This window comes from Cyprinodon variegatus, unplaced genomic scaffold (assembly GCF_000732505.1).
Source record: "Cyprinodon variegatus isolate N-32 unplaced genomic scaffold, C_variegatus-1.0 Scaffold14, whole genome shotgun sequence".
In the NCBI taxonomy this organism is placed as follows: domain Eukaryota; kingdom Metazoa; phylum Chordata; class Actinopteri; order Cyprinodontiformes; family Cyprinodontidae; genus Cyprinodon; species Cyprinodon variegatus.
Window position 1 is genome coordinate 2,103,215 of NW_015150467.1, and position 22,563 is coordinate 2,125,777.

The following is a 22,563-nucleotide window of genomic DNA, read 5'->3' on the forward strand; positions in this document are numbered from 1 at the left end:
CCTCTGCCCGACCTATTTAAAGATCTCTCCAAAGCCCATTTAGGACGTCCATAATTAGATGGGAAAATTGAGCACCAGATAAAGTATCATTATTAAACCTATTTAATTAGCTAACATGAAGAAAAAAACCCAGCAGTCCCAAAGGAGCCGGCCATGTATAATTGCTGCACTTGAAGGAGCCACGTCTGCTAAATGGAAGAATGTCGGTTCCTCCCTGACATTGAATTCCCTCTCAGGCCCTTGTCTTAGACAGGTCCACCAAGTCTGTGTTTTGGCCCTGTGGGTGGAACACAGTCCAGTGACCCACATCTGATTTCACAGGCACACTGACCCAAAATAGAGAAGAGAGGAGTCCCCCTGAAAAGACAGGAGATTCTTCTCACCCGGGGGCTGCAAGAACTCTCCTAACTTAACTGAGCACAAAATAGAAGCAGTGTTATTATCAAAAGTAAGTAAATAAACATTTCAATCTCAGGGCACTAGATCTCTGAGACATTAAAGAAAAACTCCAGCTTTTAACCCTAACATCTACTGCCGGATATTGCTATGGTTTGTTGTCACTTTTTTCCCAATCAAATATCACCCTAATATTAAACTAAAACCTAGCATATTATACCTCTTTAGAATCAGGCAATGCAAATGAAAATGAACATCAACTCAAATGTAAGCCAACCATACTCTACAAAAGCCATTAACTAATAATAAAACGATACAGAAACGCTGGTAGGGCCTAATAATTTGTCATCAACATAGAATTCCTAATTTTCAGATCCTACTTTGTTTTTCTGTTCTGGCGATCCAATACACAACCGACGATGGCAAAAATAGGCTCATTTTGTCCGTAACACTCCACAGAAACGTAAATCTAAATATAGATGTTCGGTTTTATATGGTCAAAAAGTCATAAAATTGAAATAATCCAGTTTGCAACGTTTGGTCCAAATTTGGCACAATTGAATCCTGTAGAAAAAAAGAAAGCATCCAGAACTTTGGTTGGTCCACAGATTTCTTTTTTGTTGTATTATTTATAAAAGCAGTGAGGATGTTTTATTGAAAGGGGGAGTTCTGATAGCAGGGATACATGTATTTGTGCCGCTGAAGAACTTTCACTGGGGATGAAAAATCCACTCTTAAAACTGAAACTGGTTTTCTTTTTCATCGATTAAAGCTACATTAACAAATTTAGTATGAGTCACCAAAACCTGGTTTTAAGCATAATTTCCTATTTCTGTTTTCAGAATCAGTCTCATTCTGAATAGGTGGAAGCTTAAAATCAAAGCTAGAGGATGTATGACTCCTGAGACTTTGAGGGTTTCAGTACAAAATTATCAGGAGACCAGAAGCTTTCCTTTGGGCACTTTTTTACTAATTAAGACAAAAATAAAACACCCCAGGAGAGAGGGGAAAGGCTAAAATTAAAACTGCAATAGGGACAAAGAATCTGGCAGAATATGACGTAGGTTTGCAATGTAGCCTGAATCCAGACAGCTTCTTATACAGAAACATAAGTAAAGTTACAGGACCTTGTATTAAGATTACTTTCATTTAAATCTGCTGATGAGTTTTTGATTTATTTGGTTTTGTAACATCCCTTAGGAAGAAATGATCTAAGTTGTATAAAAAGGATCAAGGTAACTTTACTGATGCCCTTTGGAAAACATTTTTTTGCAATTCATACAGAAGAAAAATGAATACTGTTCAACCCAGACATTAGAAGAACAAACAGCCAGAAGTGGATCTGTAAATGTTGCAAAATCTAAATAGTATAATGATTCATCAAAATTTCTACCTTGCTTTATGTAGGACAGAGATGGGTGTATAAACCCCGCCCAGGGGTGGCAGCTTTGTGACACAGTTTGAGTTGGATACAAACTGGAGCTGACAGAGAGACTCTATCACTGCTCATCAAATCATCAGATCAGGTAAGATGTTTTATTATGTCCATCTTTTGATACGTTATTATTTTACCTGCATTTTATCTAAAATTTTTTGCTTTGTTTTTTTTTTTTATACACGGTTAAAATTCCCAAACCTTCCTTTAAAGCTTTAATTATCTCCGATATTTCTTTTATAAATCTTTTGCATTTTTTTAAATTAAGGCTTTAAAGTCTAGAATAATCTAAGAAAAATTTAACTATCAAAACTATTTTTCCATTTTTGTATTTTTAAAAAAAAAAATAAGTAAAGAAAATATAAATTGCTTTTACACATTTACTGTTATAGAGGACCACACTTTACTTTTTAATAATGTATTTATATTTGATATTAACATTTGATGTGTTCCTTGGTTTCAACTAATGAAGAAATATAGCACAGGATGAAGGTGAACCTGCTTTATGATCGAGTGAAAGACAAAATTAAAATATTCCAGATATTTGCTGATGAAAAAAAAAAAAAAAGATTGACACATTTGTTTTGATAAAGATTTTCCAAAAAAAGTTGATGTTTTAAACACTTGTCAGTAATTGATAATAATATTCTAACAATTGCTTGTGTTTATGGTTGATAATTCAGAGGATTTATAGTCAGCAAAATACTCCCTGGTTTACAGTAAGGATTAGAGTTTACTATTCTAAAGAATTAATTAAATACAAAATTCATCATGAATAAAACTAGATTCATACAATTAAAAATACATTTTGTTTAGCTTTTCTTGTATGCTTTTATTATGGCACGGTTTGCACTCTTTCTCAGGAAAATATGTTTTTCAAACAGTTGTGGAAACTAAACCATTTTAGAAGAAAAAAAAAACAAACGGAATAATCGACATCCATATTATCTGGTCATAGTACTAATAGAGAATTATGATGTATTATACTTTTAATAACTGATAGAGAAGCATAAAAGTTTTGCACATGCAGATCTGAACTAATAGTTAAAAAAAGAGACATTATACATTAAGGATGAAGCTCATAAAAAACCCAGGTGAAAAATGAATGTTTTTGGTATTAAATAAGCAACTGTTCTTTGCCTTTGCTGCAGCCCTTTTTCACCTGCAGAAACAGAATCATCATAAGTTAAGCTCCCCCACCAAACCTTCCCTGACAGACAATCCAAGGATGACGCACCAGTTCCCAACACTCTCCGAGGCTCAGAAGAGGGAGCTCCATGAGACAGCTCTACGCATAGTTTCTCCAGGGAAGGGCATCCTGGCTGCAGATGAGTCTGTTGGTCTGTAGCACTATGGCTTCCTTCCTGCATATGCATGTAAAAAAAAAAAAAAAAAAGAGATTTTCTAATCAAAACTGTTCTGCTTGACCTCCTTGGAGATATTACTAGAAGAAAATGTACATGTGAATGTAAACATTTTATCTGCAGGCAGCATGGCTAAGCGGCTGGCCCAGGTTGGGGTGGAGAATACGGAGGAAAATCGCAGACAGTTTCGTCAAATCCTCTTTAGTGCAGATGATCGCATCAACAGCTGCATTGGAGGGGTTATCTTCTTCCATGAGACCCTGTACCAGCACTCTGATAATGGCGTTTCCTTTGTAAAAATGATCAGGGACAGGGGAATCCTGGTTGGGGTCAAGGTCAGTCAGCTCACTACTGAACATGCAGTCTGAGGCAGGTCAGAATTAATTCACGTTTCTCCTTCTATCAGGTTGATAAAGGTGTTGTCCCCCTGGCAGGAACATGTGGAGAAACCACCACACAAGGTCAGACAAACCTCATCTATGGAGAACATCTCTTCTTTAAAAGAATGTCAATCATAGCAGCTTATGTGTTTTTTCCACAGGCCTGGACGGCTTGTCAGAGCGCTGTGCCCAGTATAAAAAGGACGGAGCAGTCTTTGCAAAGTGGCGCTGTGTGCTTAAAATCAGTGACTCTAACCCATCCAAACTAGCAATCACAGAAAATGCTAATATTCTTGCACGTTACTCAAGCATCTGCCAGCAGGTGAGAGGGATCAGTGGTCTGAACATCTTTTATGGGAAAATATATGTGTGTTAATTATCCTCACTATCTTGGACAGAATGGCATTGTGCCTGTCATTGAGCCAGAGATCCTACCTGATGGTGACCATGACCTGAAACGTTGCCAGTACGTCACAGAGAAGGTGTGCTGCTATTCGAAATATACTATTTACAGCATATAGAAACATCTGAAAGTTGTGGCTCTAATGAAGGTGTAAAACATACAAGCTAAGAGCTGAAGAAGAAGCTGAGAATCTAACTATCCAGTAGTTACCAGATTTTTTAGGTGATGGCTTTGAATGACTCCACTCCATGATGCTAACTCAGTCTCCCCTCTCTGATATTGATATTGCTCATACAATCAACTAAACATATAGAAAATAACAAAGATGCATTTTTTTTAGTCATTAGAGTTTAAAAAAATAACAATTTTAAAAGAAGCTTTGAAATTTAGAAAATCTTAAGACCAGCTTAAAGGTATTGTGGAGCATTTTTGTGATTTTTTAAAAGGCCCGCCCTCTCCACTTTAGAAAAAATGCACATGCACAACCCTGTACCTGCTCCCGAGAGTAAACGCCTATCAAACATGTGCGAGAGCATGCATGATCCCAATTCTCCTCGTGCACGCTCTGTTTAAAAGTTGCTGTTTGCATCGCTCTTACAAGCTTACTGTGTCAAAACATCTGCCCTAATACCTCAATCACTACATAGAGTGGGGGCTGTATACCGAAATTTATAGCAAACTCGGTAAACTTAGAATTCAGACAACTGATCACTACTGCGCCAACTTTGTTATTAGTCTCCGCTGTCGCTACTCTACAGCGGGCCGCTGTGACAGCAAATCCCATAATGCTTTGTGAGGCGAGCTCTCCGCACAAAGCATTCCAGGATAAATCCGCCTCTTCTGAGGCCTTTCTTTTCTTCTCGTACACTTCGTAGACACCTTTTCTCCTATGACCCTTGACCATTTTTGAAAACAGTGGTGAGAAAGGTGAGCTGAAACTGTAGCTCACCACACATATAGCCCTGAAAATGTGCATGCGCAGAAAAAGCTAGTTAACGGGACGAGCAAGTAGGATGGCCTTACGTAAACATATCACCAGAATGATTGACAATTAGGAGGACCACTTATTTAGATTATCCACCTGGAAATAAAATATCGTCCTCTATACCTTTAAATGAAAAAGGACAGAATCTAGTTCCTGAGAAGCAAAAATATAGCCAAATATACATGATAAATAGACATGATTGAAGACTTTAGCTAAAAAAAAAAAATCCTAGTTGAAACATTGTGTTTTAGGTGCTGGCTGCTGTGTACAAGGCCATGTCAGACCACCATGTTTATCTGGAAGGCACTCTGCTCAAACCAAACATGGTCACTCCTGGACACAGCTGCCCCACCAAGTACAGCCCAGAAGAGGTGGCGATGGCATCTGTCAGCGCCATGCGTCGCACCGTCCCCCCAGCCGTCCCAGGTCAGTCAACATCATAACTTCAAGCTGCTTTGTTATTTATTCTTATTAAATGTGATTTATCAATACAATAATTGGTCCATAGTTCTGGAATACACGATAAAAGATAAAATGTTTTACATAAACTTTTGATTAGTGTATATTTGTATTCATCTTCCATATTTGTATTTTGTAGCCTGTAACAACTTTTCTACCCAAATGTCTATAAATGTAGTTCTATTCATATTGACATTGATTCTATGTAGTTTTAATGTTTTACTAAAGAAAAAAATACATGCAGCTTGATACTACCACCTCTGTGTTTTTTGCACTGCAGATGGTTTTCAGGTTTGTTTGTTCTCATCTGAGCAGGACACTGTCTTCCATTCAGCTCTGTTCCTTATATGACCTATGGCAAACTGCAAATGGAACTTCCTGTGGCTTTTCTCCAATAGATTTTTGTTTTTTCAAATAGAGAGGTCACATCCGTGGGAACTTTTACATTAGACATATCACATAATTATAATACATTTAGTTATAACATTCAGAAATGTGCCAAAAAAGACTCTACAGGTATCACAACTTTCACAAGGGAAAAAAAAAAGATGCCAAACATTGATGTTCTATTTCCTGCAGGAATTTGTTTCCTCTCTGGAGGTCAGAGTGAAGAGGAGGCCTCCATCCACCTCAATGCCATCAACAACTGTCCTCTGGCTAAACCTTGGGTCCTGACTTTCTCCTTTGGCAGGGCTCTGCAGGCGTCAGCCCTCAGAGCCTGGAGAGGACATAAGGAAAATGAAAAAACTGCCACAGAGCAGTTCATTAAGCGAGCTGAGGTATTTTTCCCTGACTTGGTCAGTGGGTAGAACACCTATAGCCCAGCTTTAATTGATGCCTCTCTTTGTGTCACATTCTTTCCACAGGTGAACAGCCTTGCATGTCAGGGAAAATACAGTGGAGGTGACAACTATAGTGAGGCCGGCCATCGCATCTTCGGCTCCTGCCATGCATACTGAGCAGAAAAAAGAAAAGAAAAAACATCTTCCATTTTAAGTAGCATTAAGCTTCATTTCTTAAGATGTATCACAGGTTAATTTAACTGTAGTAACTTAGAATTAGTGTTGCGCTGATGCCATTTTTTGGCCCTGATACAGATACCTGATACCTGGCTGTGCAGTATTGGTCGATATCATACCGATACCATACTGATACCATCCGTTTGAAAGTGATGTGTGTGTGTATATATATGAAGAACTGCGTACTAATTGGGTGTAAAATAATTGCCATCATGGCTTTGTCAAGCTGCCGTGAAGCAGGAAAAAAACTAATACAAAGTGAATCCAGTAGAACTTTTTATTGCCTACCTGGAATGGATGACAATAGTTGAAGAAATTTTTGTCTCTCAAAATGGTATCGCTGCCATATTTGTTGTTGCTCGCCGAAACCGATACCACCATTTTAGGACAGTATCAGAGCCCGCCAATACTGGTATCGTATCGGTGCAACACTACTTAGAATAGATAAGAACAAATGAAACACATGAATATCTTGAAAGAAAACAGCTAACAGTGTTTTATTGCCTTGTTTACCGAAGACAATCGGGAACGTATTTAGGATTTCTAATATCTGAAGGGAATTCTCTACTTTCTTTGCATAATGTGTGCAAAGTCAGTTCATAAGGTCGATGAACTAAGGCTAAACAGTATTACTGTTCTCAAACAGTAAATGCTTAAATCCTATGAGATGGTTTTGGCCTTATAGCTCTGACTAAAGTCAATATCAAAACATGTCATCTTCTAAATAGCTTCAGTTGCTAAATATGTGCTAAAGCTGTTCTTCATCACTTCTTCAGAAGTGCACCTCAGCTTAGCTTAGTAGTGGCCATGCACAGATAAAAATATATTCCCTGGTACTAGCCTCTGCGCTCCCCACTGCCCTTATCTGTTACAAGATTTTTATCTGTAAAATGAATTTGGTTGAAATCTAATGCAATAAAAATGCTGGTGAAGTTAAGTCTGTTTTTTATGGGATGGTTTAGATTCACGAGCAAAGTTATTCCCTTTCTTATGTTTTCATTGTGTAAGAACAACCTCATACTATAAGACACACACTGAACAGGATTTTTAGCACCCGGTCTGCCCAGCGCACTTATCAGATCTTTCGCTGTTGGCTGCCACGTCCCGCTTCTGCTGCTCTTTCTGATGATACAGTTGCACTGCTTGTGTCTGAAACAATGTTTCATCTTAGCTCTGTTTTTGGAGACATCTGACAACAGTATGTTATATGCAACATATTAATTATTTTTCGCTTGGGGACAGAAGGATTTTTGACGTTTCTATTGACAGTATGCAATGTATATATTGGACTCTCTCTCAAGATGGTGAATCTGACAGTGACAAAAAAAACTGCATATTAGGAGAGCTTTAAAAACTTAGTTACATCTTCTTGATGGAATTTTTATTTTTCAAGGGAAGGCTGTCCACAAGGTATTCAGTGTGTTTATGCATGTTTATTTAGTCTGTTCTTATTCATCCCAAAGGTGTTTCAGTGGGGTTGAGGTCAGGTCTCTTTGCAGTAAACTCAAGTTCATTCACACAAGATTCTACCATGCATGTTTTATGGACCTTGCTTTGTGTACTGATGCACAGTCTTATTGGAAGAGAATGGTCCAGCTGCAAACTATTCCCACATGGAATTTTCCAAAATGCTTTAGTATGGTGAAGCATTCAGAGTTCCTCTCCCTCAAACTAAGGTGCCAAGCCAAACTCCAAAAAAATGTGCCCGTTGTGTTGGGAGCTGGGTCTATACTAATGATGACTCTAACCTCGATATTTTTAGCATGGTTAGCCAAGCTAACCAATCTTATCTAGGTGGAAAGCCACAAGCTGCCAGCGAGCTCGTTCTCCAGGTGGCCACAGGTGATCTATCGTTCAAACTACCTGCGAGTTGAACTATAATCAGAATACACGACGAGCCACCGAGAAAGCTGCGAAAGATGAGAAGTTGATCGCGGCGACGTGTGTCAGATTTTTTGAGACACTATATTGTTAAAGTTGGACAGCTATAATTGGAAGTGGGACACCCTTTTGCAGCAAAAACACAGTAACAAAATAGCAAAAAAGTATTTATAACTGTCAAAATCTTAAGAAGACAAAATCACGTGTGATTTTGCAAACATAAAAAAGAGTAAACCTTTTCTTTTAAATTCTGTAGGTAGCACACACATATCATGAATGCCTTTGGCAGAAAATAAAATGAGCAATTTTAGATTAACATAGATAGACATAATTCCAAGATTACAGTGAGATTAATCTATATTTTAAAAAAAATCTATGCCCACCACTATTTTTGATACAAGTGTGCCCAAAGAAGAAGTTTACCATTTATTTTCCCCCAGGAAAATGAATAGCAAAATTTTCTAAAGCATCTCCATCAAGATTAATGAAAATAGAAAGATACTCAGCTGACACCACTTAACCAAGTTACAGAAAAGAAGCCCCGAACCTGTGAGGAAAAGATGAAACAAAACTGTTTAGAAAAAGTAAGTGGTGTTCAGGAGCAAACTGGGAATCTTCAACACTCAAGCCTGCTATGAACTGGAATCTGACGAATAACCAGGAAACTCTCTATTATCAATATTTTTTTATTGACAAGGCAGGAGGCTATTTGCATGACAAATGAATAAGAGGTAGACACCCTTTTGTGTTGACTACAGTAGGAAAATACATCAAATGTGAGGTGGATCATTGTCCAGTAAACAGACAATATTTAAAATACATTTAGAAATTTATAACATCTTCAGAAACCAAACTAATAGCATTTACTTTTTCCCTCTTTTTTTAACACCACTCCAAACTGAGACAAGAATCAAAGGAGAGAGGTCAATACTGCACAGAATATTGTATAATAATTACAGATTACTTTTAAACAGGTTTTAAGGCATGAGGATCCTCTGTATTAAAACTGTTAGACTGACAGAGAGCAGAAGTTGAAAAATAAAACTTATAAAGAAACAATCAAAATTGAAAAATTTCTATTGATTTTAAAATTAAAATAAAAAAGTAATTTCTGCAGAAATATTAATTAATTAGAAAGCTTACCACCACACAACACAGCACATGAAGATGGAAACAATTAAAACATACCATTGACCATGACTTAGCATTTTGATTTTTCAATAGTTTTTTTCTTTAGTTTGGAGTGCTCATGGCTGCTAAAATAGGGAGTAAACACAAAGGTGAGAACCAAAAAGCCGTCTCTTGACCTCTGGGATGAATTTCTGTGCACAGATGAACCTGAAGATAAAATACATGGACACTGTAACAGAGGAAATGGTTGGAATAAACCAACATTTTATTATACACAGAATACAAAATTGTTCCACATATTAGAAGATGATTGAAGAGCATGTTGGGGAAATGTGTCAATCAAAGGGGGGAACATCAGCTATTAAAGGGATAGGGTGGCCAAACATTTTTCTAAGCTAGAAAACACATTTTTGTTTGTCATACTCAGCAGTGGTATTACATTACTGTCTCGATTCAATTTTAACTTAAATTTAGTTGAATATTTTGCACATCTCCATTGTGACATTACCATAATTGTGAACCATCCCAACATTTACCCTAATCTCAGTATCAGTGCTATCAATGTGTTTACGACCAACATACAGAGTGCCTGATTTCTTATCTTCCTGAGACCCACCAATATATTGTTGTTCCCTGTAGGGGACAAGATGTTTTGATCTCTATTGCAAATATTATCCTGATGTCATATTTGTGGGGGTTAGGCTAAAAGAGCACATGCATTGTCATCTCAAAATGGTGGAAAGCCCTGCATCCATGTTATTTGGCAGTAGGGAAGGTAAATGATCAGTTATCTAAAGAAAACACACATCTGTTACAAATATTTAACTTTCTTTTTAATCCTTTAACTGCCTTGTCATCCTCCAACCTGCATTTTGCCTAGCAAATTGTCACAATTTATTTGAGCAGGCAGTTAAAGGGTATATATTAAAAGTCTGTAGTTTAAGTTTGTAAAATTGTGGAAATGTACAATAACAATTAGCCTTTCAAAACAGAAGTTTTATTTAATGTCCCTTTTAGGGGACAGCAGGACTTGCTAGCGACTATTTTAATAATATTTCATACAGAACTCTAAGTAAGGCATAAAAGTTTTTCAATAATTGTGGTGGTGGGGTATCAAATATCAAGGTGATGAGAAAAAAGGCTAAATAGTGGAGTAGGAAGGTGAAGCCATATGGAACAGTGCAAAAGTTTTAAAGCTCCAGGAACAAAGTAAGGAACATCACTAGTGAATAATAAATGGAAAACAATGTAGTAGCTGTGTATGTGTTTTATAAATATGACGATCTGCTATTTGTAATTGATATATTTTCACTTGAGAAAACTTATTCATAATGTAAGGCTTAGTTAAAGAGAAGCATGTAAAAAAAGGTTGCCTCGTTTGGTCAAAACCAGGGATGGACTGTGGCTGTGTTCATATCAACAACTTTGGAAACACATTTTGAAGTATCACATTAGAAAGGGTTTTTGGAAATTACAATATTTAAAACATTTCCTCTATTTGGCATTAGATTTGAATTAGATTTTTTTTTAATGATTTTTAATGAGGAATGTGTGTTTACAGAAAATGTAGCAAACACTGCAGGGTGTCATCAATATTCCTCAATATTGGTAACAGCATGAGAATAGATTAAACGATATGTGTCATGCTAATCTCTCTCCAAAGAACAATATACTGAAATCTATGCATTAATGCAGTCTGAGGGCCATCTAGTGGCGGAACTTGAAACTACACAGATACAGTAAAAAATAAAAAAGGATACTAATCTAGACAAAAGGATACTAATCTAGACAATAAATAATAATAATTGAGAGTCTTGTATACAGTCTCCACAGTATGTAACATCACTAAAGCCTCATTTCCAGTGAAAATAGCGGGTTAACCCAAGTTTTTCAAACATGGGTCGACCTGCTGACAATCAGCATTTGGCTCCCTTACCAATGGCGAAAATAGCTGGTTCTAACTCCTCTCTGGCAAGCTGTGTGACCTCTGTCCCCGCCCGCTGCATTTCTGGTGACACAATCACGCTGGGTTAACGTTGATTATGTCAGCAGTGCGACAAAAATCAGGAAAGTAAACAATGGAGAGCAACACTGGGTGGAGTGGCGGCCTAGTGGTTAGGGCATAGAGGTTGGAATCCTGAGGTTCTGAGTTTGAGCGCCACTCCCACAGACTGCCACTCTGGCTCTCTGAGCCTTAACCCTACACTGCTCCCTGGGCGCCACACAATGGCAGCCCACTGCTCTCCAAGAGGATGGGTTAAATGCAGAGCTAAATTTCTCCAATATGGGATCAATAAATTTCAATTATTATTATATTAACATGTAAGGAAGCCAGAGAGTAGTAATTGTGCTTTATTCTTTTGCTCTTTTATCTGTCCGAATCCCTATCACCAGTGCTGCACCATGTTTATCGAATGTAAACAGTTATTTGGGCTTGTTAGATCAAACAAGATTGGCACAATGTGTTGACATCAGTATGTTGCACTCAATGGCATCACGTAAATTAATGGGTCAACTAGGGTCAGGTGTTCTCACAGCATGCCGCTTGGAGACAACAGTATTGATGCTTTAATCAGTGATCAACAGAAGGATTCACTAGCATTGCAACTTATTCTTTACGTTTAGGGCCATAGTCCTTGGAGGTGAACCTCCACCCTACTCTTAAAATTGTTGCAAGCCTAACACATTTACTTACACTGTTAAAGGAATGCTCTGTGGCTACACCTTGAAGCTTTCTCTCTCCGGTTCTTTTTCCTGAAAAAAAGAATAACACTTCTTTACTTATATGCATTAAACAACCATGAGAAATGACAACTGATTTTGATAGAAATTGTAATCTTACTCAGATCAGAGAAGTTGCTTAGAGTTAAAGAAAACAGCTGCTTACCAACCGGGCTCACTTCTCCGGAAGTGACCCTGACAAACGAGAGAGAAGCATTTTAAACTTCAGTCTGCCACATCATCACATCTTTACATCATTTCAAAGGTAATTGGTTTCTCTGGATTATATTTAGGGGTGTCAGAGTAAAGAAAGGTTAATGAAATTTACTCTACAAAAATCTCAGAGAGGATGGAAACTATTTATTTCTACCTTACATATATTCACTGCTTTGACTTGGTATTTCACATTACTCTAAAATGCATTACGCAGGTGCAGCAGTTGGACTAAGAGGAAACAGGCTGACCATCCGGGGTCTGGGATGGCCCCCTGGTTGCTCAACCTGTGTGAAACCCTGATGGATAGAGCGTGTCCCTCTCCTCACTTCACTGCACACCGGCTTCTTTCACAACAGGTGCTCTGTACTGGATCAAAATGTTTCCTGCTGCTTGTTATTTTTTGTTGTTAATGGTTGACAGATCCTAAACCGAGACATTAGAAAATGCCAGAAGAAAAAAAAAAAAAAGAGTGACTGATCATAACTGATGATCAGTCACTCTATCCTATTTGGCTGCATGTCTCTCACATCCGTTACATAAAGGCAAACAATGACTTTGACCCAGTGTGGGAAATGATGCAGAATCCTTAGTTTACATATTTTTATCTGTTTCTATTTCTCTTTTCTGATATGATGGCAAATTTAGTTACTTTATAACCTTTCTGTTGTATTTTAGCCCAGGGAATCCCATACGGTCTCTCTGCATCAATATAGCTAATAAGTATAAACTAATCCTGCATATTACTAATGATCTACCACATTGATACTACACTAAAAGACTGTCTGACCAATAAATGGCTCAGCATCTTGTTGTTTCTCTTGTCATTGCAGTGAATTCTGTTTCTTTCATTTTGGCATCTGAAGCAAGAATAAAATATGAATCATAAAAATGACAAGTTAATAAATTTTTGTAAAAAGGATGAATTAAAGGAATTTATAATAAAATGCAACAAATAAAGAAATTATAACTTACTGATACTTAAATGCCACTACTATTACTACTACGGCTGCTAATACTAGTAAAAATAATGTTGCTTATTAAGAATAAATCTTATAATATTAAATTATACAAACATAAAACATCAACTTTGACATGGAGCAGGAGTATAGAGATATATAGTCTCTCATTATAAGACCTAAACTGTAGCAAAAATTTAAGAGTTTGCTGATGTGTAAATTCAAGGGAACCTTTATATTGAAGTTTTACTTGACCTACTGTAGGTTTTATAGTGCTATTAGAAAACAGAAGCATTGATCTGATTATTCTAATCCTGCTGCCTAATAGATATAGAAAGGTAAAAAAAAACCTTTGTTGTTTGTTTTAACACAAAATACACACATTTTTAATTTTTGATACAACACACAGCTCTGTGAAAATCTGAAATGTACATGAGGTAATGTATACTTTTTATAGTTTACAAAATATAAATTGCCGAAAATCAAAAAAATATTTTGAAATAATGTTCAGTAAAATACACATTTTAATGTCAATCCCATTTTATATAATCCAACTTTATTTAAACAGCACTTTAAAAAAAACAACAGGACAAAATTGCTGCAAAAAAGCAGTAATACAAACACCATTAAATGCACTAACATAAAAAAACAATATAGATAAATAAGCAAAAAAGCAATATAGAAATTAAAAGAAAAAACATTGAATTTCTTAGTGATTTTTTTTCAGCCAAAGGCTTTAACCCAAGCCATTAGGAGGTAAGGTGTCCAAAATATTCCTAGAATAGAAAACACATTTTTATTAATATATTAATTCTTATTTGATATAGTTATACTGAAAAATGTTGACATTAAAAAATTTTACATTTTGTATTTCTTCTAACGTAAATAAGTCGCTGCTAATTAATCTTGACATTTAAAAAAAATACACAATAGGTAATCAACACTGTTTATGTTTTGCCACAGCCTTCTTGTTAAATTTAAGGCAATTTATGGATATAATCAGACAAAAATAAAATCGAGGGAATAGAAAAATGCCTGGATTTACAATTTACTAAACAAAGAATCATGTCTGATTTCTTTAAATGTGGAGATAAAAGGACATATCTGGAGAATTAGATTTGTTTGACTTGTTTACCGAACAACATTTTCTATTTTTTGCATCGAGAGAAGATTAGACTTAAAAGCTTTTAAAGCTTTTCATCTAAAAACCCACCAAAAACAAACAAACAAAAAACAACAAATTAAAAAACAAATAAAACACAACACACGTAGAAAATCAATACATATATAACCAAATACAAACCATATTTTTGGTATAGTAATAATTCTAAATTTTTGTTTTTTACATCCCAATACAATGCATTAAAGATGAGACCGTGAAAAAGTAAAAAAGGGTATTTTAAAAGTAATATTGAGGTGTTTTTTGCGCAATATATCGTTAAACCAGTAGAGAGCGAATGATCATTATACATTTAAAATGAAAATAATTATTATATTCGTTTTGTCACATCCACGACTCTAGTTTGATTCTATCGCACTATTTTCTGTGGCGGATGTGTCGAGTCTGGTGGAATTGTGTGACCTACGGCCTCTCACTAACGGAGCGCTGAGTAGTGATCCTCACATTGGATGGTAGTTGTCTGTTTCACGGTTTACAGGCTTTTCTTAATATCTGACCGATTAGTTTTTCGTTTGATAGTAATAACTTCGGAGTAACTATAGGTGTTTAGGGGGGGCTGGATAGTACATTTGGTGGAAGACTGTAAATAGCCTGTCGTTGGTTAGTTTGATACGTTAGCAGTAGCCATGTCGGGTGTAGTGCGAGGCCCCGCTGGGAACAATGATTGCCGAATCTACGTAGGGAATCTACCACCAGACATCCGCACTAAAGATGTCGAGGACGTGTTCTACAAGTACGGGACTATCCGAGACATCGACCTGAAGAACCGCAGAGGAGGCCCGCCGTTCGCCTTCATCGAGTTTGAAGATCCGAGGTGAGGGAGCTAACGCTCTTAGCCGTCCAAGCCAGTTTTATTGTGTTGTTAACGCGTTGCTCGGGGACCAGGCTATTTTCTGGACCAGCATTGTTCCCGTTTTCCAAACTGTGGTTTGGCTTTTTCTGTGTCTTTCCTAATTTCTAGCATCACACTGTATATAGTTCATGCCGCAGCACCTCTTATTTTATTTTTAACATGTGTGTCTGGTAGTACAATTTTGCTTTTATGCATTTACAGCCTTTACAATAAAGGTGCTATACATCAGCATGCGCCATTTTGGTGGTGTAACTTTGATCCTCTTTCCCACACTGTTTCACACCACCCAAACAAACGACAAAATAACGAAACAACATAACAATAAAAACAAAAACAAAGAAAATAAACGAGCGTACTCATGCAAGCTCCTCCCCTTGTTAGTAACTATCGGCCACCGTAGAAACACAAACTCCTTGCTTCGGCCAAGTCAACCCGCCCACTTCTGTCAAGCTACAGTTGTTGTCATCAGCTGATGTTTCGCAGCACATGTTTTTATTTATTTTTTTATTTTTATTTTTTTAATCAAAACACAAGGATGTTTTAAATATTGTACAAGCACCTTGATCCATTATAAAAGGATGGCTCTGCACTCTGATCAGATAGTGTTTCCCTTGATTGAATCAACAAACGGAAAGTAGACTGGTGTAATTTCTCTAACGATTTATTATGCAAATCCATTAAGCTGTCATAAATCGATCAATATTTAGATAGTCAAAGGTTCTTTATAGGACATTTTTCAGGAATTGAAACCAGGTGCAAAAATAGCTTTCCCACTTGAGGAGTTCTGGATAGAGCAACTTAACAGACAAAAACATTTTGTCTGTCAATTTCATGGAGTTTGAAGATCTGAGGTGATGTGCTTACGCTCTTAGATATCCAAGCTGTAGCTGTAAAATTGCAGTGTTGTCTGTATTTTTTAATTATTTTTTTATCTTAAATTTTTTTTTTTTTACAATTTTGATATAATTGGTGCTCTAAGTGGGTTACTCTGACAGCTAAAGACATGTTTTACAGTCCCTACGCTCCAGTTAACGATTAATCGATTACTAAATTAGTTGATGACTATTGCAATAAGCGATTAATCCCATCAATTGTTTCAGCCCTAACTTGAACATTAAATTTGATTGAGCAATGTGCAATCACCAGTACTGTAAGAATTGTATTGATTTGTATGTACCTATTTCCTAAATACAGGGACGCTGATGATGCAGTCTACGGGCGTGATGGGTACGACTACGATGGCTACAGATTGCGGGTTGAGTTTCCAAGGAGCGGCAGAGGCTCCAGAGGTGGTTATGGAGGAATTGGTGGCGCACCCAGGGGCAGATATGGGCCTCCATCCAGACGCTCGGAGTACAGGGTCGTTGTGTCAGGTAAATGAACAATCCAGTGTGCAGCATATTGTCCTTCACTCAGTAAAATATTATGTTAATGTTAACCTTACTCCGTAGATGTCTTAAGCAAAAATTCAATTGTTTTTGCCCCCAAGGTAAGTCATGCTCCAAGTTAGATATTACCGAGTTTGCATCACCTCCATAACCCAGAGGCATCCATGCATGTTGGAGTTTAAGATCTAATATGGGTGCCTGCCAGATGGCTGAGTGGCAGCCTGGTGAGTGGTGAGAGCGTTACGCTTGGAATCCTTAGGTTCTGAGTTCAAGCCCCATTCCCTCGGGTCCCTCTGGGTCCCTTAGCAAGACCCTTAAAGGAATAGTACACCCAAAACATGATTAGCCTTCATTTTCTACTCACCCCCATGCTGAACAACACAACGCTACGGAAGCCGGCAGACCAAACCAGATGAAAGTGCGCATTCAGCGTCTGCTCTGCCAATAATGCAAGCGTAGAAGAAGAAATGTGCTGTTTACCTGTGCAAAGAAAGAAACAACGAAAGAAAAATGTCTGAGGACTTCAGTGTTGAGGATGAGCATGAGTTCTTTGCCGAGCTGAATGCGCTGGTTTGGTCTGCCGGCTTCCGTAGCGTCGTGATCGCGCATGTGCGCGCTTTCAGAAAATCCTATACACTACTGTTTATGCTCTAAAAACATTCTAAATGACTTGGTTTCGAGTAAATTCTGGATGCTACCCACTCAGGAAATTTGGAATACATTGGACGAGCAGCATGGAGGAATATTGACACGTTTTTTGTGGACTTTTATGGACCTTTCAGCCTAGGGCGCCACAGACCTCCATTATTTGAATGTCAGCAGACAGCAAGAAGCCTCCCAGATCTCCAGATGCATTTGAGATATCAAAAAAGTACTCCAGAGTGTTGTTCAGCATGGGGGTGAGTAGAAAATGAAGGCTAATCATGTTTTGGGTGTACTATTCCTTTAACTCCACACTGCTCCCTGTGTGCCGCACAATGGCAGCCCACTGCTCCTTAAGGGGATAGGTTAAATGCAGAGGGTCGATTTTGTTGCTCTGTGCTTGCGACAGTGTAATGACAGTAAAACGTTGGAAAAATTAATATAATCTATAGTTAAAATTGAAGGTCTTATTTATTTATCTGCATTTTGGACAGATTTTTAATTTTTATTTTAGATTATCCTCGTCAGCAATGTTAATTTCCCAGTGAACTCACATTTAATCTCAAAACATTTTGTGAGCTCTGTCGTCTGAATTTTCTCAGTCTAATCTCTTGTGTTGTGTGGTGTTTTGCTTGATATGTGGCTATACAACAATCTTCATAGCCCCAACCTGCTGTAATTATGTTTTTTTTTTTTTGTATTGTTTTCTTCACCTGGGAGATTTCTTGGGTTTTAAAACCCCACAAACAATGTTAAATCTCACTGTGTAAACCAGCCATTACATGGCATGGTAAACACATTCTGAAACTAAATTCTGACCGATGCTAAATGCCAACTGTCCTAATGCTACTTGCTAAAGCACCAATGCTTAAAACAACTTAAAAATGCTCCACAGTTGCCACAGTATTGACTAACACCTTGTCATTATTAACTGATGCCTTAGTTGGCTAGTAACTGTTGAAGCAAAACAAACAAAAAAAAAAACAAGCCAGTGTGCCTACTTGCAATGAAAAAAAGTAAGGAAATGTAGTTTGCATCTATCCAGAAGTTCTATACAGGATATAAATATTTATTTACATGTGCACAGACTATCTATGTATTGACTATAAATGGTAAATATAAACAGAGAGTAATTGCAAGAGGCTATAAAATAAGGAAATATTAAAACTTTATATAGATTATACATGATAGTTAGGATATGAATTATATATAAACGGGTTTAAAATACAGGATAAATAATTCCGGACAATAGCAGATATCACCCTTCTGCTAAGTTTTGAAACTATTGGAATCTCATTAACATGTAATGTGGGAAGTGGATTGAAGCAGAAAATTAGAGCACAAAAGTTTATGTGTAACAATCCAGCTTATTGTTATAATTGCATGAAGAACATGTTAGGCAAAATGCCTAGAAAAACACATTTTACATCACTGATCCTGATTAAGTTTGGAGTATATCCTTTGATATACTTCAAATTTAAAATTTATATAATTTTGTTTTGTATAAAAAGACGACATTTATAAAATCAGTGCTTAAAGAAGTCTGTGGAAAATTATTTAGTCTCAATTTGAGTGTTTTTTGTTTTATTTTTATGGTAGATCTGAGCTAAGTTAAACCAAAATACCAAGTAAGCATTTATGTTTTGTTTCATTATTTTAATACCAGAACTCTTAGACCAAAATATGAGGCTCGGGGCACAATAACAGCCTCTCTAAAACCACAAGCATGTTTGAAGCTTGAAATAATGGCATACACTAACATTTTTTCACATGCTACTTTGCACTGAATTATTAACAATAGATTTAGCTTTCTCTCAGGATGAAACAGTAAGGTTGTCTGCAAGTAAATATTATGCTAACACAGCATGCTACTCTTTATCTCTGATCTGACTGCAATTTACCCTAAAGAAGGTTAACCTTTACTTTGTCTTTAAGCAAGTTGGGAAGTTGTTTTTCTAAGTAAAACAATCAAAACAGTTTTTTTAAATATTCTTTGCACGTATTCACTTTAACACATTTTCAGAGTTCGCGTCACGTGTTGTTTTGTTCAGGTCTTCCTCAGAGCGGCAGCTGGCAGGACCTGAAGGACCACATGCGCGAGGCGGGTGATGTCTGCTACGCCGACGTTTACAGAGACGGAACCGGAGTAGTAGAGTTTGTGCGCAAAGAGGACATGACCTATGCCGTCCGAAAACTGGACAACACCAAATTCCGCTCCCATGAGGTATGTGTACGGATTTGATTAACTGTCATGGATAAATATTCTTTGCTGTGTCGCGGTGAGTATTTCGAAAAGGGCTGTTTTTTTTGTTTGTTTTTTTTTAACTTGTTATACACCCAGCCCATAAGTACCCATCTGTATTTCCACCGGAGGCAGGGATGTTGCCTTTTCAATGTCAAGTTCTCTTGTGTCTGCCAGGGAGAAACTGCTTACATTCGTGTGAAATTAGACGGTCCCCGCAGCCCGAGTTATGGAAGATCCCGCTCCCGCAGCCGGGGCAGCAGAAGCAGGAGCCGCAGTCGCAGCGCCAGCCGCAGTCGGAGCAATTCACGTGGTCGCGGCCGAGGATCTCCCCGCTACTCACCCCGCCACAGCCGCTCTCGCTCCCGTTCTTAAAACCTTGCCGTCATAAATATGTTGCCCCTCTGATATGTTCCCTCATGTTTTTACCTCTGACTTTCTCCAGATGTCTATTGGTTTTTATTTTTTCGCTTTTCTTGTCCTGGTGTCCCTGTGAACGATCTTGGTATGTAGATGTAACCTTAACCCCCTTCTCCCTTTCTTAACTTTCCCCTTTCCTCTCCCTCCTCCTTTCCCTTCCGTTTTCTTTCATTCTCTCCCCTTCTTGTCATCTCAGATTTTGAACATTACGAGTTGTGCTGTGGTGAACTTCAAAAATGTTGAGTTGTAAGATTCGCACTCAATGTTTTTGCAAGTCTGAAGTTTCCGTTTTCTTTTCTTTTTTATTTCAATATCCTATCTTTGGATATATGTGGGGTGGGTTGTTTTTTGGTTGGAAGCCAGATGCTTAACTGTATTTTACCCTTGTGTCTTCCTTTAGACATCTGAGGAGAAGGATTAAAGTGATTTGGAATAAAACCATTGTGGAGCACATTTCATTTGTATGGTCAGGATACAAATAGGACATCTAGGAGGAGGATAGGACATCTAGGAGCAATCAGGTCGAGGCAATGGTATGCTTCATATTCCATAAACAACATTTTGACAGGTTTTTATATCGTGCATGTTATTTAACAGATTTTGGTGCTGTACTTTAAGACAGTCTGTAACATGCTACTCTGGTTTCTGACAGAATAAGCAGTCCTAAATCAAGTGTTGAGATGTAAGTGTAATCCTTGCTGTTGAAAAAAACCCAAAAAAAACTGAACTGCTTTTTACAAAAGCATCCCAGTTTTAAGCATCCTCATTGGTTAAAAATGCTTTTTAAGTCAGGAATTGGTTTCTTTTTTTTTCATTTGAGTGTACAGTGGAAAAAAAAATAGGCCCAAAACTCTTGACATTTTATTCTAACAGTCTGCCTCTGATTTTCTTCCTGGTATTTCAAGGTTTTGATTGGAGGAGTGGCTCAATGGATCCCAATCCTTGGAGCTGGATGAGTGGATCGATTAGGAAAGGGATAGGCAAAGATGGATGCCCGGGAACGGGAGCAGATTTTCGAGGATTCAAATTTATCAGAACTAAAATAATGGGAGTCCCAGAGCACCTTTTTTTTTTTTTTTTCTTCTTTTTTGGCCCTTTTGGTTTAGGCCCCAATGGCTTTATTATAGAAGAAAACCAGAGGACCAGGAAGTTGGATCAAAGGATGGAGTCGTAGATGTCCGGTATGAGGGAATTTTGAAAAAATATATGGGAGGTTGGGAAGGGGGTTAAATTCTGGGAATAATTTGTAATTTTTGCTTTGCTTGAACTTTTAGCATTTTCAATAAACACACTTTCAAACAGTCATTGAGTTTGTTTTTATTTGTGAAATGTAAACATTCTGACTTTCATAATCCATAGGAATAATGTTTGTCAATTTGAATTGTCATACGTTTACAGTGACAGAATATTGATATTGAGAGCAATTTGGCTCTTATCTGCAGACTTTAGTTGGATCTGGTTTTATCCACAATAACAATGGAGACTTTTTTTTTTCACAGCTTTTGGATCATTTATGTTTAGCTTTTTAAAATCAAATTTTACTGGCAAGCCAAAGAGTGACCTGTTAATCACTTTAAACGGAAAAATAAGAAGGAAAGTATGCAGTCTGTAAACCAGTATTATGTATTTTTTAATTGCTCTAGTTCATATCTTGATGTTGGAGCACACAAATAAAAAATCAGAAGGAGAAAGCTTTATTTGAAAAAGTTGATCTCACTTGATGCTAAATGCAATAAAATAAAATAATATGAGATAATTACGCAGATTTTAGAATTGATTTGAATATTTATTAAACACTAAAAACATTACGGATGATAGATCTGATTCCACATCAATTCCCTCCTTACAATTTAAATAGGCTTTAAGCTGATTTTGTTAAAATTTCGATTCATGTTCTGCAACTTTAATTCTAAATACCAGAAATTTGAAATATTTAATCTGATGATGCAGGACTTCTGTTTTGAAAAAGACTGTGAAGATAAGACAACAATTAGCCTCTTTTTTGTACACAGAACTGTGAATGTAGAAAAAAACTAATTGTTTTTTATCATTTAGGGTAAATACCTCCTTTTTTTTTTTTTACTTAAGGGAGTTAATTTTAAATACCAAACTCCAGTGGCGGTTCTATCAGAAATGTACCAAAGGAGGCCAGTTTGTGGCCATTGTTTTCAAATGGGGGCAACGAATGAAAGGATAACACACCCAAAAAAAGAATAGCACAGGAACAGTTTTTAGTTTATTAAGTGCGCTAAAAGTCTGCAGTTTCTAAATTATGATTCAAGTTAATCGTAAAGATGAAATATTAAATTTATCTAAGGGACTAAAGAGATATGGCCTCTTTTGTCAGTGCATAACATAAACTAATTTACTATTCCACGGCAAAAGCTGAACTAAAAAGTTTCTTTTTTAAATCTGCACATTTGCCTTAATACGAGCAATTAAATAAGATGATCTGCCAAAGGAAGGTTTATCTCCTTAAAGCAAAAATAATT

General features: G+C 37.0%; 2 protein-coding genes across 3 annotated transcripts; both read left to right on the forward strand.

Moving 5' to 3' along the window:
- Positions 1–1,892: 1,892 nt before the first annotated feature.
- On the forward strand, positions 1,893–6,704 carry LOC107090040 (fructose-bisphosphate aldolase C-like). Its single transcript, XM_015383198.1, has 9 exons — positions 1,893–1,922; positions 2,983–3,171; positions 3,319–3,530; positions 3,602–3,656; positions 3,737–3,897; positions 3,974–4,057; positions 5,215–5,389; positions 6,002–6,201; positions 6,289–6,704. The coding sequence occupies exons 2-9, from the start codon at positions 3,060–3,062 to the stop codon at positions 6,379–6,381; spliced, it is 1,092 nt and encodes a 363-aa protein (XP_015238684.1). The 5' UTR covers positions 1,893–1,922; positions 2,983–3,059; the 3' UTR covers positions 6,382–6,704.
- Positions 6,705–14,948: 8,244 nt separating this feature from the next.
- On the forward strand, positions 14,949–21,371 carry LOC107090357 (serine/arginine-rich splicing factor 1). Of its 2 annotated transcripts, XR_001481473.1 has the most exons (5): positions 14,949–15,340; positions 16,574–16,752; positions 19,461–19,633; positions 19,829–20,604; positions 20,977–21,371. XR_001481473.1 is itself a non-coding variant. In XM_015383692.1 (4 exons), the coding sequence occupies exons 1-4, from the start codon at positions 15,153–15,155 to the stop codon at positions 20,024–20,026; spliced, it is 738 nt and encodes a 245-aa protein (XP_015239178.1). In that variant the 5' UTR covers positions 14,949–15,152; the 3' UTR covers positions 20,027–20,782. The 2 variants fall into 2 exon arrangements, 1 of the variants encoding a protein (XP_015239178.1); XM_015383692.1 differs by lacking the exon at positions 20,977–21,371 and having other exon boundaries at positions 19,829–20,782.
- The last annotated feature ends 1,192 nt before the right edge of the window (positions 21,372–22,563 follow it).

Excerpts from the sequence above, each read along its gene's own strand:
- LOC107090357 (XM_015383692.1), top strand. The coding sequence starts at position 15,153 with ATGTCGGGTGTAGTGCGAGGCCCCGCTGGGAACAATGATTGCCGAATC. Across the intron at positions 16,753-19,460 it reads GTACAGGGTCGTTGTGTCAG|GTCTTCCTCAGAGCGGCAGC; the intron begins GTAAATGAACAA and ends TGTTTTGTTCAG. Across the intron at positions 19,634-19,828 it reads CCAAATTCCGCTCCCATGAG|GGAGAAACTGCTTACATTCG; the intron begins GTATGTGTACGG and ends TGTGTCTGCCAG.
- LOC107090040 (XM_015383198.1), top strand. The coding sequence starts at position 3,060 with ATGACGCACCAGTTCCCAACACTCTCCGAGGCTCAGAAGAGGGAGCTC. Across the intron at positions 5,390-6,001 it reads CGTCCCCCCAGCCGTCCCAG|GAATTTGTTTCCTCTCTGGA; the intron begins GTCAGTCAACAT and ends TATTTCCTGCAG. Across the intron at positions 6,202-6,288 it reads AGTTCATTAAGCGAGCTGAG|GTGAACAGCCTTGCATGTCA; the intron begins GTATTTTTCCCT and ends TTCTTTCCACAG.